The sequence below is a fragment of the Polypterus senegalus genome, chromosome 2, assembly GCF_016835505.1.
Source record: "Polypterus senegalus isolate Bchr_013 chromosome 2, ASM1683550v1, whole genome shotgun sequence".
NCBI classification, from domain to species: Eukaryota; Metazoa; Chordata; class Cladistia; order Polypteriformes; family Polypteridae; genus Polypterus; species Polypterus senegalus.
In genome coordinates this window covers 266,252,024-266,268,382 of record NC_053155.1, presented here as the reverse complement: position 1 = coordinate 266,268,382, position 16,359 = coordinate 266,252,024, and the positions used below count along the sequence as shown (strand labels likewise).

Below are 16,359 nucleotides of genomic sequence, written 5' to 3'. Positions count from 1 at the left end.
AACTTTTAAATGTTTTTGGTGCTTGCATGCACCTCACTTTTCATTCATCCCAAGCAAACTCAACTGTATGGTTCATGCACATTCTACATTCACACAAAAAGCTACCACACATTTGCCCGAGGTAGGTTTCAGCCTGTCCTACTCACTTTGTGCTCCAGCTGCACTTGATAACACGTCCGTCACGGACAAGAATACATCATCTCCGGTTACAGAGGAGGGTCCATGACCTCTGTCCTGGGTAATTCTTAAGAGTTAGCTGACACCACTACAAGTTCACTGATACAGTAAAGCTGCTAGGGAATCTTTGGGTTGTCTTTTGTCCCAAAGGCCATATGCAGCTAGTTTAAAAGTGATTAGGACACTAAAGTAATGGCTACTGGAAACAAGGTTTTGCAGTCATTTGTGAATAATAAATTATAAATAAGTTATTTTAAGCAGTATTTGCAACATTAGTAATATATTAACTTGATTTTATAGTTCATTTTAAGTGTACTTTTATTAGAAAAAGGTATCGATCTCATCAAAAACAAGAAACTTTCTGACTGATTCTGACTTTTAAATAGTAATGTGTAAATAAGAAAAAACAGTACGTCTTTCTTTCTTTAAAGCTTTTGCTTCCCTATTGGAATTAACCAATAATATAAAAAGGGTTTAGATTTATCTTTAGAATTAATTTGATGCAGCTATGAAGAGCAAATACTTGAAAACTAAATGACTTTGAATCACATTGTACTTGTTTTGTTATATGTCTAATAGCATTTCAGCCAAGACTTTTTTTTCCCCTTGATTTATTTCCTAGGGGACATTCTCCTTAGCATCAATGGAATTGACCTCACCAATCTGAGCCACAGCGAGGCTGTAGCTACTCTGAAGGCCAGTGCTGCTTCTCCTGTAGTCACACTGAAGACGTTGGAAGTCCAAACCATTGAGGAACAGGCACAAGCTGCAGAGGAACCCCTTAATTCTAGTAATGAGAATGAATATGATGCCAGCTGGTCACCCTCATGGGTGATGTGGCTGGGTTTGCCTAGGTAATTTCTGATAAGTAAACTAAGCAAAAATATAGCCATAGCTCAGTTTATGTAGGTTGGTACAGTGCACAGCAAAAGTATTCGGATCCTTCAGAATTTTTCACGTTGCTAGACTACAAATGATACTTACCCATCTTGTTTAATATGCATTTTACTACAAATTCAAAGTACACTTTTTAAACCGAGTTATTTGTCAGCTTTTCTCTTATTTTCTTCGAGTTCATCTTATGCTTCAATAACAGCTTAAAGTCTTACAGAACAGCTGCTTACTAGCTTTCCATACCGAAGTTACGAGTGATTTTATCTACTGCTCTTGGCAGAGGTTTTTCAAGGTTATTCAGGTGTCTAGTTTATACTGTATGGCTTGTGGACCAGCATTTTCAGCAGCCAGGTTGAAAGGGAATGCCCTTAAATGATTAAGTTAAGTTCCTCATTATTATTTTAACAATTTTCCATGGCACATGCTAACATTGGTGGCCTGCAAGTGATGTTTAAGCAATCCGAGAAAACTAGAGAAAATCAGTCAAAATAAATTAGTAAAGGTCACCTACAGATTAGTGCTTTCCCAGAAGGCAACACATAAATTCTACCTTCAGGTTCCTTCCTTCCTTCCAGCTGAATAAGTATAGAAGCTTGTAATTAATTTCACTTACCCTGTTTGAGATGAGAATTTTAGTACACCTATTGTTTGGAAGAAAATGTCATTTTTAGTATAACAAAAAGCAGCAAAACAGTTAGTGGTCATGGAGGCTGACAGGCCATTAAATACTTGAGTAACAGCTACTCCCCTCCTTGTATAGTGTGGATAGGGGCCAAAACGTATGGTAGCAAGCTCAGCTTTGCTGCATCAGAGTAGTAGAATCTGCCCTTAAGTTTTTGTCAAGTAGGCCTTTTTGTTTAATTATAACTTTCTTCTTTGAGAGTCACAGCAACGGTACTTTCAGTTTATCTTTCTTTTAAGTTTTTATTTACTGTAATCACACATACATTCTCTGCTTATACAGGCAAATCTAATTTGTTTATTTTTTACCATATTTATAGTTACATTCACAGCTGTCATGATATTGTCTTGCGGCGAAGTAACTTGGGCAGCTGGGGATTCAGCATTGTAGGAGGATATGAAGAGAATCACACCAATCAGCCTTTTTTTATTAAGACTATTGTGTTGGGGACTCCAGCCTACTATGATGGAAGACTAAAGTAAGTCTTCTTTTGTTTTTTCCTTTGTTTTTATATGTACTGTACAGTATATTCACCCTGCCTGTTATGACTGCATATTTAAAAATATGGTCTTAATGCAGATGTGGTTATTTTTATGTTAATGTACATAACAAAATGTTTTTAAATTGGAGTAAGCAATAAAGTGCTAATTTGAATTTAGTATTTGACAGAAATGCTGAGCACACTGGTAATCAAACTGAGTAGTCATAATAGAAATGGCACATTTTATGATTTTTTTAAATTTATAATAATAAACACTTTTTTTTCCTAGGGTGAATAATAAAGACAAACAAATAACATTTGTTTACTTTTTTCACATTAGGTTAACTGTAAACCAGTAGTGCCCAGACTTTGCCTTCAATGAATGCATTAGTTTTAAACAGGAAAGTACCATTCAGCCCTGCCAAATAGTAATGGCAAGAGATACAGTACATTCTGTATTGCAGTCAGCCAACGTATTTGATTCATTTTGTATTTTGATTTTTAATTCAATACATAGTCATTATCTTTAGATGCACTGTTGAACAGTCAGTAAAGTATCTACTGTTCTCAGAAATGAAAGGACTATAGTTGATTGTCCATTTTGAGTGAGTATACAAGCTCTAATGAAGCAATGTTCAGGATAGTGGAGTCTCCTAGATCCAGAAACAGGCTGCTTTGTGTGGAATGTAATGTATTTACACAAGTAAATGAAGCTTAAGAAGTAAATAAACAAGTATATAATTATTAGAGAAACAGCAAGAAAATGATGCTTATGGCTTAGCTTGAGGGAGAAAGTAGAAACAGTGAATAACTTCCTCAGAGCAGTTTGAGACAAGAATTCTCATCTTAAAGAGTAGACGAAATCTAAATGAAGAATACTTTAAAGAGAACTTAACAGAATATTAAAAACCTGAGCTTTTATATCTTGTCACTTTAGCCCAAAATATGCAGACAATTCTGTCCCCGTTAATTCACCTTTACTTCCCCTGTTTTGTCCTAGCAGTGTAAGACATGATCGTCCTAGTTTTCCCTAGAGTGTTTAAATCTCATTTTCTACAAGTAATGATACTGTCCTGCTGCAGAAGGCAATTCCAGGATTAAAATGTCTAGCTACAATAAAAGAAACAATTCAATTTATCTGAAATTCATTTACTCTTTCAGGTGCGGTGACATGATTGTAGCTGTGAATGGTCTTTCCACAGTCGGAATGAGTCATTCAGCTTTAGTACCTATGCTGAAGGAGCAGCGAAACAAGGTGACATTGACAGTTGTTTCTTGGCCTGGAAGCCTCATTTAATCTACCCTAAGGAGATCTGAAACTGGAGAAATGTGAAAAACTATTAAAAAAAATACAATATTTTGTAGCAGCAAGTCACAAAGCAAAGAGGGGGATGTGTCAGTTTATGTAAGTGCTGTAATGTGTCCCTGTTTCAAAGAAAAGAGACATGGAGGTGGTCTTCAAGATGTCTACCAAATATTTTTTATGGTTTTCCCAACAACAAGAATGCAAATCTATATTAGGGGAAAAAAAACTTTTGCTGATATTGCCATATTATTGATTCTAGAAAAGCCTTATCCAATCTGCAAGCTTCAGAGCCACTTCAAGCCTTACAACTTTTTCTTTGGCACCCCCATGTTCATGGAACAGACTTTTTAATTAATGACATATTGTATAATTTGTTTGTCGATTTTCTTATATGGTGAGAATGAAAGCAATTGAAGATGTTTACTTTTGTCTGGGAGTTTGTATCCTTTTTACTTGTGTGGCCACTGTATGTTTGGATATCAGAGGACTGAGTATAAATTAAATAGTTTTATTACTGTATTGTTAAATGCTGTTACATTTTTAATGTGCTGTTCAACCATTGTGTTTATGTGTGGATGTTTTCTGCTGCTTCTGAAATGGTATTCCTGCGGTTCACTGAAATAGATGAGTATACATTCTGTCCTACCTTACGGTTTACAAGGTGCCTAAACACATAATGAGTGACTGTTTTGTATTTTACTTACATTTCTGGGTCTGGGGTTATGAGATTTATGCTAGCTTGCAGTTTGGAACATTAAAAGCAATAACCAGGAAAGTAATTGTCCTGTTTTGTAAGTTGGTTCATACTAAGAAACAAAGATCTTCATACATTCCTAATTTACAGAATATGCATTTGCCTGCCATTTTATTAGGAGCTACACTCATAGTAATTTAAATCTCCTCACAGTTGAAATAAGTAGAAAGTAGAAACTATATTGAAATGTTTTACTTTCCTTTATGTAAATGTTTGTCCCTGAAGTATCTGTTTTAGGCCACAGCCAGGGGAAATTATAGATTTAAAAGGTATTTTAGAGTAGATATAACAGTACTAAAATTTTAACTAATTTGAACACCTTGGAGTATTTTAAAACATAAAGCACCCTAAAGTCCACTTATTGACATGGTTTATCCCCAGTAACACAGGGTGCCATTTTAACAAACAACAGTTCACCTAACCTGCAAGCCTTTTATAAGTGAGAGGAAAAGCCCAAACACAAGAACAAAGTGCAAACACCACACAAAAAAAAGAACGACCACTTATGAAATTTGATCTCCTAGTTCAGTGCTAATTACTGTGCCACCATGCTGCTCCAAAAGCATTTCGTTCATATTAGTTCCATTAAGGGCAGTACGGTGGGTAGCACTACTGCCTCACAGTTAGGAGACCCGGGTTCGCTTCCCGGGTCCTTCCTGTGTGGAGTTTGCATGTTCTCCCCATGTCTGCATGGGTTTCCTCCGGGTGCTCCGGTTTCCTCCCACAGTCCAAAGACATGCGGGTTAGGTGCACTGGCGATTCTAAATTGGCCCTAGTGTGTACTTGGTGTGTGGGTGTGTGCGTTGGCGCCCTGCCCAGGGTTTGTTTCCTACCTTGCGCCCTGTGTTGGCTGGGATTGGCTCCAGCAGAACCCTGTGACCCTGTAAGTTAGGATATAGCGGGTTGGATAATGGATGGATGGATAGTTCCATTAAGGAGAAAGTAATGAAAAGCACTGATTGAACTGATATTTAGTTTATCTCTAGGAGGACAATACATTTATTTCAGAAACTACCCAAATCAATTAAACATATTTTAAAACCTGCAAGTCAGTAGTACTGGACTATCAAGACAGAGAGGTATTATAAAGCTTAGGTTGTTCATCTAACTTTTGCACTGTCATTCACCATTTATACTACAGCATACATACCTTGACTTACCAGACTTTTCATATCTTTGGAATTTCAGTACTTTTACTACTAGCAGAGTTTTACCAGCCTATGCAGTCACCTACTTCCGATTTGTCCTTTTCCTTAAGATGCCATTTATAATGATTGTTAGACATGAGTCTGTGTACATTGTTAGTTTTGGTGTTTTTGTGCTTTTTTACAATCTGTGTAATGCAGTATTTACTGCCAGGCTGCAGTGAAAACCATATTTGAATTGAGATAATAAATTAAATTAAGCCTGCATCATTTTAATGTATTGCTATTTTTAAGAATATTATTACTATTTTCATTATTATTATTATTATTATTATATACAGTATGAATATGTAGCTGAAATCAAGTATGCATTCCTCTTAATGAATAAGTTGATTTAATTACCCTTTGAATTCATGTATTTAATTTTTTTTATCTTATAATAGATGAACAAAGAAAAAGTCTTTAATATTTTATGCCGTTTATCCTTTACTGAATCACTTTGCATGTAATGCCACCCAGGGCCACCTGTCAAAATGAGGCTTGACTTTTGTAACTGTAAAAATACTTTCTGCCTACTCTAAACTTTAAAATTATTTATTATTGTTGTGCTAGTTTAGTTGGAAGTATTGTTTGTGCAAATAATATTCTGGAAGTTTGGAACAAATTCCAGATCAACAGGGTGCCGGCACCTTAGATCCTAATAAAATGCTATGTGTGTTTTTGCGTGTGTGTGTGTGTGTGTGTGTGTGTCACTGATGGAGCTGCTCATTTTTGCTATTGTGCTCAAATTTGCATTTCAAAGTGAAAAGTTGTAGTGTTTAAAGAGTAGGCATTTTAAAAGGAAAACAAGATTAAAACAAAAAAGAATTTCTAAACATAACCCAGCATTATTGAACACCGTCTTTTTTATTGATATGTACTGTATTATTGTTTTTAGGTTTACGCTGCAGGTTAGACTGTTGCAGAGAGGAGTAGTAGAAGCTTTTGGTTTGTGACCAGGGAGATGCAAAGTGTATACCAGAAAGCTGAGTTTTCCTGCATATTGAAATTAAATGCATGAAACTTTCAAGACATTCATCGGTCCGTTGTGTGTATATATAAATACATTTCCAAATAATTTTATACTAAAACATGCATATACTGTAGGTACAGTATGGCCTGCATGTGAAGACTTGTAAATCAAAGCGTGTTACATTTGCTTTGGTGCAAAGCTAACCACATGTGATGTCATCTATTCCATATACAGTGTTGTAGGAAATGTGTTTATATAGCATAAAGGTATATATTTATAAAATATGAAGTCAAGTGGTAGTTTTAAAGCAGCGTTTTGAAAGTAAGCTATTTGCACCTGAATTGCACCACGGGCAGACATTGTTGCTGTGACACTCTAAACATTGGAGTGTCACGTAAGGAAAAATGTTACTGAACAACGGATCACAGCTCATTCTCAAAGTAAATGAGTGTTGTTTTCCTACCCCTACACTGCAAACTTAAAGAAGGCATACATTTATAAAAAAAAAAAAAAACAAGAAGCAAGGCAGATAGGTGTCAGTCCATTTATCTTGAAACGTCTCTTGTGTAAATTAAGTTGCCGTCATAAATGTTTATCTTAAAGTATAAGAGACTTTCATTATATAAATTGCAATACCTGAACTGGTAGCACCATTTTCTTTTCAACAGACATGTTGGAAGACTTCTAACACTTGATCATTTTGTTTGTTAAAAATGTGAAAATGTATTAATGACCACAATACAGATTTTTTAAAGCAAAAGAATACACGTTCTGTAATGAGGCCCTGAAGGAGGAGGGGGAGGAGGCTTGTTGCCAAAATAAGAAACCGCCGCTTCTTGCCTCACCTCAAGCGTCTCATGCAATAACCTCGCCAGTGTTTTCTTGTTGCTGAAATGAAGCGTTTTCCACTAGCCATGCACACATTCACTGCCAATACTGGAAAACCAGCTACACTAATGAATCTCTTGGAAATTAAATATAAAAGGGTATGTGTGGCCCTGTGCTGTGATTATGATTTTTTTTTTTTTTTGACATTGCCCATCCGTTAAAGTGTCAATGTCTATCTTGTGTTGTGCAATGATAAATTCAGACCGTGTAAATGAAGCATTTTGATGTGTATTTGCAGGGGTGATACACTTTAAAGGTGCATACTTTGGGAGTCAATTATGATTCTGACACAGTGAAATTAGGGTGCAGTACTGTGCTTGAAACTAAACACCCTCACTGCTGCAACAGTGCAGCAACAAACAGGCAGCACATGTGTTTTCCACATAGCCTATCGTGTGTCTTCAAAAGAAGAGCTTAATTTATATATACATATATTTTTTTCACATGCAAAAATAGCCTAAATAAGTACCATTGAATTGAGTTTGTTTTTAAAACTCTTTCTGAAACATATTTTTATTCATTTTTGATGGTTACAAAGCAAAAAACTAAGCAAACCTAATACATATTTAAAGTGATTGCATCCTCACAAGTTTTATCATTCTTGTAGGTTTTCTTCAGCAGCACAGTTCTGGTTTTCTGGATATATTCATTAGAATACTGATGCATCTGAGAATGTAACAGTGCATAATAGAAAAAATGATCAGACTGAAGTATAATTGGCATAACAAAACTTGTAGCACAACTGAATAGGTGTTGTGCAACCAAGTATTAGTAGCCTGCCTTGTCTGAAAATTAAATACCACTATTGTGTGGACAGGGGACAGGTTCAGTTTAATTATTCATTATCAAACTCTCTTTATCCAATTCAAGGTTGTAGGTGCCTGAACTGATATTAGAAGTACTGGGTGCAAAGCAGGAACCATCATTGGAAAGCAGTATACACTTACATACCAGCCTAGGCTAACACATTCTGGGCCAATTTAGATCGCACATGCTTTTAAGATGTGGGAGAGAAGTTCAGACTAGCCATTGAAAAGCCCATCTGGACTCAAGGAGAAGCAGACAGTATCCAGGCCTGAATCTAAACCTGGGATTCTGGAGCTGGGGGCAGCAATACTAACTATTCTGATGCTGTACAGCTCCAGTTTAATTAAAATTATCATTACATTCTGTTTAAATCCTCTCAAAATAATAGCATATCCTGAATATAGAGTAGGGGTTGATTGTGTCTTTGTTATCTGCTAGAATTACCAGAGTTGCTTAAATTACTTTTTTGAAATAACGTAAAGCTAAAAACCATAGATCAAGTCAGCTTGAAAATTTTAAGTGCGGGTGAACCTCCAGGTTTTCATAGTGGTTTAAATTTTAAAATGTTTTTGTTCTTTCCTTGTCTTTTGCCAATTTTTTCCCTATACCTTGCACCTCACTCCTATCTTCCAGCCTCTAAGATGGAGGTGCCATTCATTGCTGTGTTACAGCTATACCACTTTTAGTGATTGTAGCTTTTTTAAGTTTAAAGGCCTTCTACACTCATTTATTGCTGATCCTCTTTGCTTATAATTCACCTGATACAAAGAAGCAAAATTTAGCAACAGTAATACTAAATGTCATCCCTCTCTCTATAAACAAGCCTGCTAAATCAAATTCAGGGTTGCTGGGAGGTGAATTTATATTGTCATCCATTTTATTTAAAGAAAATGTTCTTGCAGTTGTGAGACACCAGCTTGTTTGCTTACTTTTATTCTTTGTGTTGCAGATTTTACTTTGTGAGTTTGTTCAAAAGCTTTGGAAAGTCATGCAAGTAAAAAAAAATAAACAGTTTAGTTTCCACTGAACTCTACTTTGGAGACTAGACGTATATATGTTAAAAATGCAGTTTCAGGAAATATTTTAATTTCAATGTGTTTTTACATGACTTTCATTTTTCAGTAACATTGAAATACATTGTGTTCCTTTGAACATTTCTGAACCATTCTTGGGGGTGGGCTTTTGTTTTGATATGACAACCGCTGCTGAAGATTGAACTGACAAGTGTTTTCTAAACGTAAACAGCTGATACATAGATAACTGTATATAGGTACAAAAAATCTCAAGTTGGCTCTCCTTCCTGCATGAAACATGCTGTAAATGAATAAAACATGCAACTTAATAGAACAGTTTAATGAAGCAATGCATTTGTCGATACAATGATACACTACTGAAGCAAAACTGTAAATATGTCATTCTTTGACTAGTCAGATTCACCACAAACTTTTAATTTTAAGGAAAGAGACTCAGTGTTTAACTAGATTTCTAAAATGTCTCACTAGTAGATTTTCAATAACTCATGACCTAAAATTTCTGTAACATTTTTTTCTAGTTAATACATTTGGATGAAATTCATAAAATTACATAATTGCAATGTTTTACTGTTGCTGCTATGAGCCATGTTAGTACAGTACTTACATGTAAAACAAGGATATTGTCTTAAACATTATTGTAAGTTTCAATACTGGCAATATTTGTCTGTATTTTTATTTGTATTTTTTTTGGCAAAATAAATGATTGAAAACTGGTTTCTAAATAAGTATTATGTCAATGTGAATTTACTTGTTGAATGAGAGTGTATGTGGTATATACAAATGTATTTGGGGCAGTATTGCTTTATTGTTTAAAATTATTATTGTTTTCTATAAAGATACTTCTGTTTCATTTTTCTAGTCCGTATTTTATTATGCACTAATTACTGTTCTGCTATAATAACTCAGTTGTATGCTGTATATTTGTCAGTTCACAGGAAACTGCATCCAACATTAGCCACAAGGCAGAAACCAACTCTGGACTAGGTGTGAGACCATGCAATGGTAGGAAAATGTATATGCTTTTTAATTTTTATTACATTGATGTTTACTTATTTATCTCCTTTTTCCATTGATGGTTATTTATTAATAATATAAACATACCAACTTAAAAATGGACTGCAGGTTTATAGACACCTAACGTCCACAAAGAGGAATAGACAAAAATGTGTGAACATCAATATGAAATCATTTAGTAGGCATTAATTCTACTAGGGTATGGAGCAACGAGAAGACATCATTGTTCTTGGCAAGTACATTGAACATGCATATCATAATATAAAGTGTGACAGAATAGATTAAATGTCCACTTCCAAGTAGCTTGATCCTCCTTGCAGGAATTTGCATGTTCTCCCCATGTCTATCTGGGTTTTCTCTGGGTGCTCTGGTTTCCTCCCACAGAGCACCCTGTGTGTGTGTGTGTGTGTGTGTGTGTGTTCATCCTTGGGATGAGTTATACATTACAGAATGACAACTGTGATAGACAAAAGAATGCACCTATGTGGATATACTGATTATGTAACTGGAATTGACTTTAATCCAATCGTGATAAGTTCTACCTTCCTTCATAAACCAGTTGCACTCATTCCATTTAGATATTCTCTGGGGAATTCTGGGGCCCCAGGCACATCCCAAAGGACACTCTGCCCCAGACAAGAACTATGCTTTCACTCTGCAAAATGACCTTCAAAACTCATTCTCTATAACCGGAAAGCTGATGATCTACTCCCACTTTGGAGAGATGAAAGCTAAGATCTGGTCTGCTGAGAAGCAGCCATTACTTCAAGAAGGGAACTTAGCATCTAAACTCTCATGACAGAATGAGTAATGGTTTTCCCAATGATGTTGCAGAAAATGCAGCAGAAAGCGAGTGAAGAAAGCAGCATCACAGAACACCACAAACAAAGGGTCATGCAGCAAAGAGTAAGACTGCACTCCAACACAAGAAGAATCCTCCAATTAAGAGCAGTAACAAAAGCAAGAGCTACACACATTGGATAGTATCTTTAAAGCCTTGGTATCATAAAATCTGTTATTTGTGGTAAGATAAATTACAACTCCAAACAGCCAACCTCTTCTATGTTATGTTTGTCTGTCCAGTCTATCTGCATCCTCTCTTATACATAGTATCTGCCTGTCTGTCATATATATATTGTCAGGGATGCCAGGGGCAACGACCCGGCCGGGACGCCGTGAGGGACCGGAAGAGGGTCAAAGCCCACCCTGGATCACGTGGGGGCCGTCTTCCTGGTTGTTCTGGGGGCCACGGGTTGAGGGCATGGAAGCCCTACCCTGTAGGGGCCCGTGGTCACCGCCAGGAGGCGCCCCAATGCCTTGGGACCTGTTGCCCCAGCACTTCCGCCACACCAGGAAGTGCTGGGGAAGACTTGGGAGACACCGGAGAGCTGCCGGGAGGACAGCCGGCGCCGTGGCCAAGCGAGGAATGCCGGGAACACCTGGTGCTCATCCGGGGACTGCATAAAAGGGGCCGTCTCCATTCATTCAGCGCTGGAGTCGGGAGGAGGCAGGACGAAGCACAGAGGAGGTGTGGAGGCGGCCCGAAGAGAGGCATTGTGGCCAGGACTGAGTGTGTTGGGGTGTATTGTGCACTGAACTGGGTCTGTGTGACCAATTTAATAATTGTAAATATAGTAAATAAACGTGTGGTGGTTGAGAAACAACATGTCCGCCTGTCTGTGTCCGGGCCAAGTCCACTATATATATATATATATATATATATATATATATATATATATATATCTTGGGACAAGACTTTTTTCCGGCGATGAGACGTCATCTTTTGAAGAGAGACGGAGACACTTTCACATCCTGTGAGACACGCACGTCACGTCATACTTACAACTTTTGTAAGCAAGGCCCATGATACACATGCAAAGCAGGTTACAGATAATGGAAGTAGGAAAATTCGAAATTCTCAAAAAAAATGAGTGAAAAGATCACATTAGCACTAACAAATGGAAAATATTACTCGATGAAATAACGGAAAAGCGAAAAGAGATTTCATACTGTTTGAGGACAAAAGGACAGGTGCTATACAGGCTTTTAAACATTTGAAGTGCCACCCAAAATGCCAATCACACGGAACGAAATCAGCAGCAAGCTAGTAGCTGATCGAGCAAAGAGGAGGTAAAAAAAAAACTTGTTTCCCAAAATATCACCATTTAAGAGGGTTTTCAGAGGAGCAACTGCATCATCTTGGTGTGCATTCAGCCAAACTCTTCACAGCGGCACATGGCACTGGGGAATACATATGCAAGCATAGTTCAGATCTCATGGCATAGTAGCAGCGGCAAACCAGCAGCTGATCCAGCAAAGAGGAGTTAAAATAACTACTTGTTTCCCATTGTATCACCATTTAACTTGGGTTTCAGAGGAGCAGCCATGTCTCCTTGGGGTGTGTTCAGGCCTCCTCTTCACATTGGTGCGTAGCTCTTGCAGGGGGGAGGGAAGGGGTAGGCGAGCGAAGTGCAGATCATGAGGCAAAACAGCAGCAGCAAGCCAACAGCTGATCGAGTAAAAGAGGAGTTAAAAAAACTATTTGTATCCCATTTTATCACCATTTAAGAGGGGGTTTCGGAGGAGCAGGCGCGTCTCCTTAAGGTGCGTTCAGCCTATATATATAGAGTCACACATGTGCGCATGGGAGGCAGCTAAAGGGCTTGAATGAGAGTAATTTTGAGCCAGACCGGGATGGGGCAGAGTGCACGGACTCTTTTTCTCGCATTTCTGCAGACTGTTAACGGGAAATTCCATCTGGCCCTGATGACATTAATTCTGGTTCCGAACCCTTTGACTTTACTTCCCGGTCAGAGCCTATTGATGAAGACCCTTTCGGTTCCAGACCCTCTAATGTCATTTCCTATACTGGCCTTTAAACGCTTTTATCACTTTATTCAGCTTTGCAGCCATGAAACAACATATGGGTGGCTGCCCAAACCTTGCTATGGCAGTTTTATATATATTATATATATTTATATATAATCTATACTAATAAAAGGCAAAGCCCTCCCTCCCTCACTCACTCACTAATTCTCCAACTTCCCGTGTGGGTGGAATGCTGAAATTTGGCAGGTTCATTCCTTACAGCTTCCTTACAAAAGTTGGGCAGGTTTCATTTCGAAATTCTACGCGTAATGGTCATAACTGGAAGCTGTTTTTCCCCATTTACTGTAATGGAGATGAGCTTGAACGCCGTGGGGAGTTTCGTGTGACATCATCACGCCTCACGTAATCACGCAGTACATAGAAAATCAGGAAGACCTCCAAAAAGCGCTGAAGAAAACATGCATTATATAATTGAGAAGGCAGCGAAACAATAAGAAGCGAGCGAGTGACATATACAACCATATTGATGAGTTCTGCTACTTCGGAAACAAAGCACGATGTAAACCTACACTTTAAATTAAGTTCATAGATAGGCTGGCGTTTGTAATTTAGTGCCTGCCCATATAAGGCCGTCCATCAGCGGCAATCCAATAGCAAACTCCCACTAAATATTCACGGGTTAAGGACTGTGCTTATGCAGAGGAAGATGAGATGGTCAGCGTGGTGTTTGGCACAAACTCAGCGAAACTGCGAGAGAAAGTTTTAAGTGCCAGGACTAAGGTAACATTAAATACAGCCATGGACATAGCACGAGATGGCACCAGCACAACTGGGGAACTTCGATGCATGTACACCGAGCGGCTCATGTGAACTGACGCAGTGCACAGATAAAAAGCAACAGTTCCAAAGAGCGCTGAACAAAACCGAATTACACAATTGAAAAGGCAGCAAAAATATGAAGGCCTGATACATACAAGCATATTCATAAATGCTGCTACTGTGGAAACAAAGCACACGGTGGAAAAAGTCAATGTCCCGCTAAAGGAAGACAGTGTAAAAAACCCGTGCATGCAGTGTGTCAGGTCTCAGATAAAGAAGAAGACGAGCTGTTTATTGATGCAGTAAGAAACGAATCGATGAATGAAACCTGTCATCTTTACAACGATTGACAAACACGGAATGTAACTTGAACACAACACATCCTACAAATACAAACCTGATTGAAAGAAATAATGATAATCAAATCATTGATGACAGCAACACTCAGTAACACTCACAAAACAAATACTGTATATTGACAGTCATGTTACGTTATTTTTAAAATGTTCCCTTTTCTTTTTCTAGCTTTTTTAACACACTACTTCTCAGCTGCGATACGCGGGTATATATATATGTATATATATATCCCGATCTACATACTCGAATAATGGATACTTTATTCGCCATCAATGATTGTTTTGGTAAAGCCATACTCAGTGTATTCATTAGATGAACGGTAAAAAGTAAGAGCGAGGGAGGATGACTTATTGAGGCATGCAGGCTGTAGTGCTGGCGTCAACTCTATCTGAATTGCGATCACATTTGAAAAATATATCTTTTCAAGTTCTATTTAGTCCATATGTGTCAAACTCAAGGGCCGCGGGCCACATCCGGCCCGGCGTGTAATTATATCCAGCCCGCGAGATCATTTTATATACTGTATTATTGTTATTAATGGCCCGGGTATATGAAGCGCTGGTAACACAATAAACTACAGATCCCATAATGCAGCGCTTCAGCTGCCTTGCCGAACACTTACGCGTTAATCAAGTCTAGCTTATGATGCTGCAAGTTATTGCGAAGCTAGCTCACACGATGCTGAAGAGAAAAGTTGATTCTGAAAATAGAGCCTTTAAAACCGATGGGAGGCTGAGTATATGTTTACTGAACCCGTGTGTCTCATTTGTGGAGCTAATGTGGCTGTAATTACAGAATTTAATCTAAGACGGCACTATGAGACAAAACATCAGGGAGTTCTGTGTTGTGGAGATTCTCAGGATGGATTGCAGGTGCTCATCAGTGAGGCTGAAAGACCTGAATGCAATGCAGAAGATACAGAAAGCAGAAGAATTAAATAAGAATCTGACACCAGCGGACGTTTTACCGTGCACAATCACAAAGTGATTTCAAGTGAAGTTGCTTTTATGGGAGACACAAATGCACCAGTGCAACTTTCCCTGTTGCCAAGTAATGTTAAACCAAGTCGTCACTACGGTGTTCCCAAATCGCACTTTGCTGATAAACTGAGCGCACTGAGTTTGCACGGCGCTTTGGTGACTTTGAAGAACAAAAAAAGTCCGTCTACATGCGGCTCGAACCTTGTGCATGTTTGGTAGCACATATCTGTGTGAGAAGCTCTTCTCAGTGATAAAGACTAACAAAACAGCACACAGGAGTCGCCTCACTGATGAGCACCTGCAATCCATCCTGAGAATCTCCACAACACAGAACCTCACACCAAACAGAAACGAACCTGTTGCCAAAAAAGATGCCAGGCGTCCAGCTCTAAAATGACATATGAGCAAAGACAACTGAATGATTTGATTTGTTATTGCTGAAAGGAACACATTTTATTTATATTTCCAGGTTTTGTTATGCAGCATGTTCATATTTGAATTTGTATAATTTTGAAAGGATATATTTTTATGGAGAGCAAAATCTTTTGGGATATTTAAAATCTAAGTTTATTTTTTATATAAATTTACATAAGAGTAAAGAAATTTGAATGTTTGTTCTTTTAAGTTATTTAAGGTTTGAGTTGATTTATTCACGAATAATATTCCTGTCTGTTTTTACCATTCCTACCAAAGATATTTCTGTCGACTAAATAAAAATTCCTTCTATTTAAAATTTAAATAGAACTTGAACAAATACGATAGTTCATAATATCCACGCAGACTTGCACGTAAGAGCGGAGTTATCCGTTTTAACAAGCAGCGTATTGCACTGATCTGAAATAGCTGTGTGTGTATATATGTAGATATGTATGTATATGTATATATATGTTTATATATGTGTGTGTGTGTATATATATATATATGTATGTGTGTATGTATATGTATGTGTATATATGTAGATATATATGTATGTATATATGTGTATGTGTATATATGTGTATATGTATAGATATGTATATATATATATATGTTTGTGTGTGTGTGTGTAAATATATATATATATTTATATATATATATATATGACAGCAACACTCATCACTCACAACAGTGACAAAACAATTACATTGACAATCATGTTACGTTATTTTCAAAATGTTTCCTTTTCTTTTTCATTGCTTCT

The 16,359-nt window shown here is 37.4% G+C and overlaps 1 protein-coding gene and 1 long non-coding RNA gene across 3 annotated transcripts in view; one reads left to right on the top strand and one right to left on the bottom strand.

Annotated features, from left to right (window-relative positions):
• The window catches only part of lnx2a (ligand of numb-protein X 2a), a 152,211-nt gene extending 148,154 nt beyond the window's left edge, over positions 1 to 4,057 (top strand). For both annotated transcript variants that reach the window (XM_039745495.1, XM_039745496.1), the window contains exons 9-11: positions 800 to 1,031; positions 2,073 to 2,231; positions 3,396 to 4,057. In XM_039745495.1, coding sequence (XP_039601429.1) covers positions 800 to 1,031; positions 2,073 to 2,231; positions 3,396 to 3,531 — 527 coding nt within the window. In that variant the 3' untranslated portion in view covers positions 3,532 to 4,057. The remainder of the gene's footprint in view (positions 1 to 799; positions 1,032 to 2,072; positions 2,232 to 3,395) is intronic.
• Positions 1 to 16,359, bottom strand: part of LOC120523841 — a 161,737-nt gene that overhangs the window by 90,214 nt on the left and 55,164 nt on the right. The window lies entirely within an intron of this gene.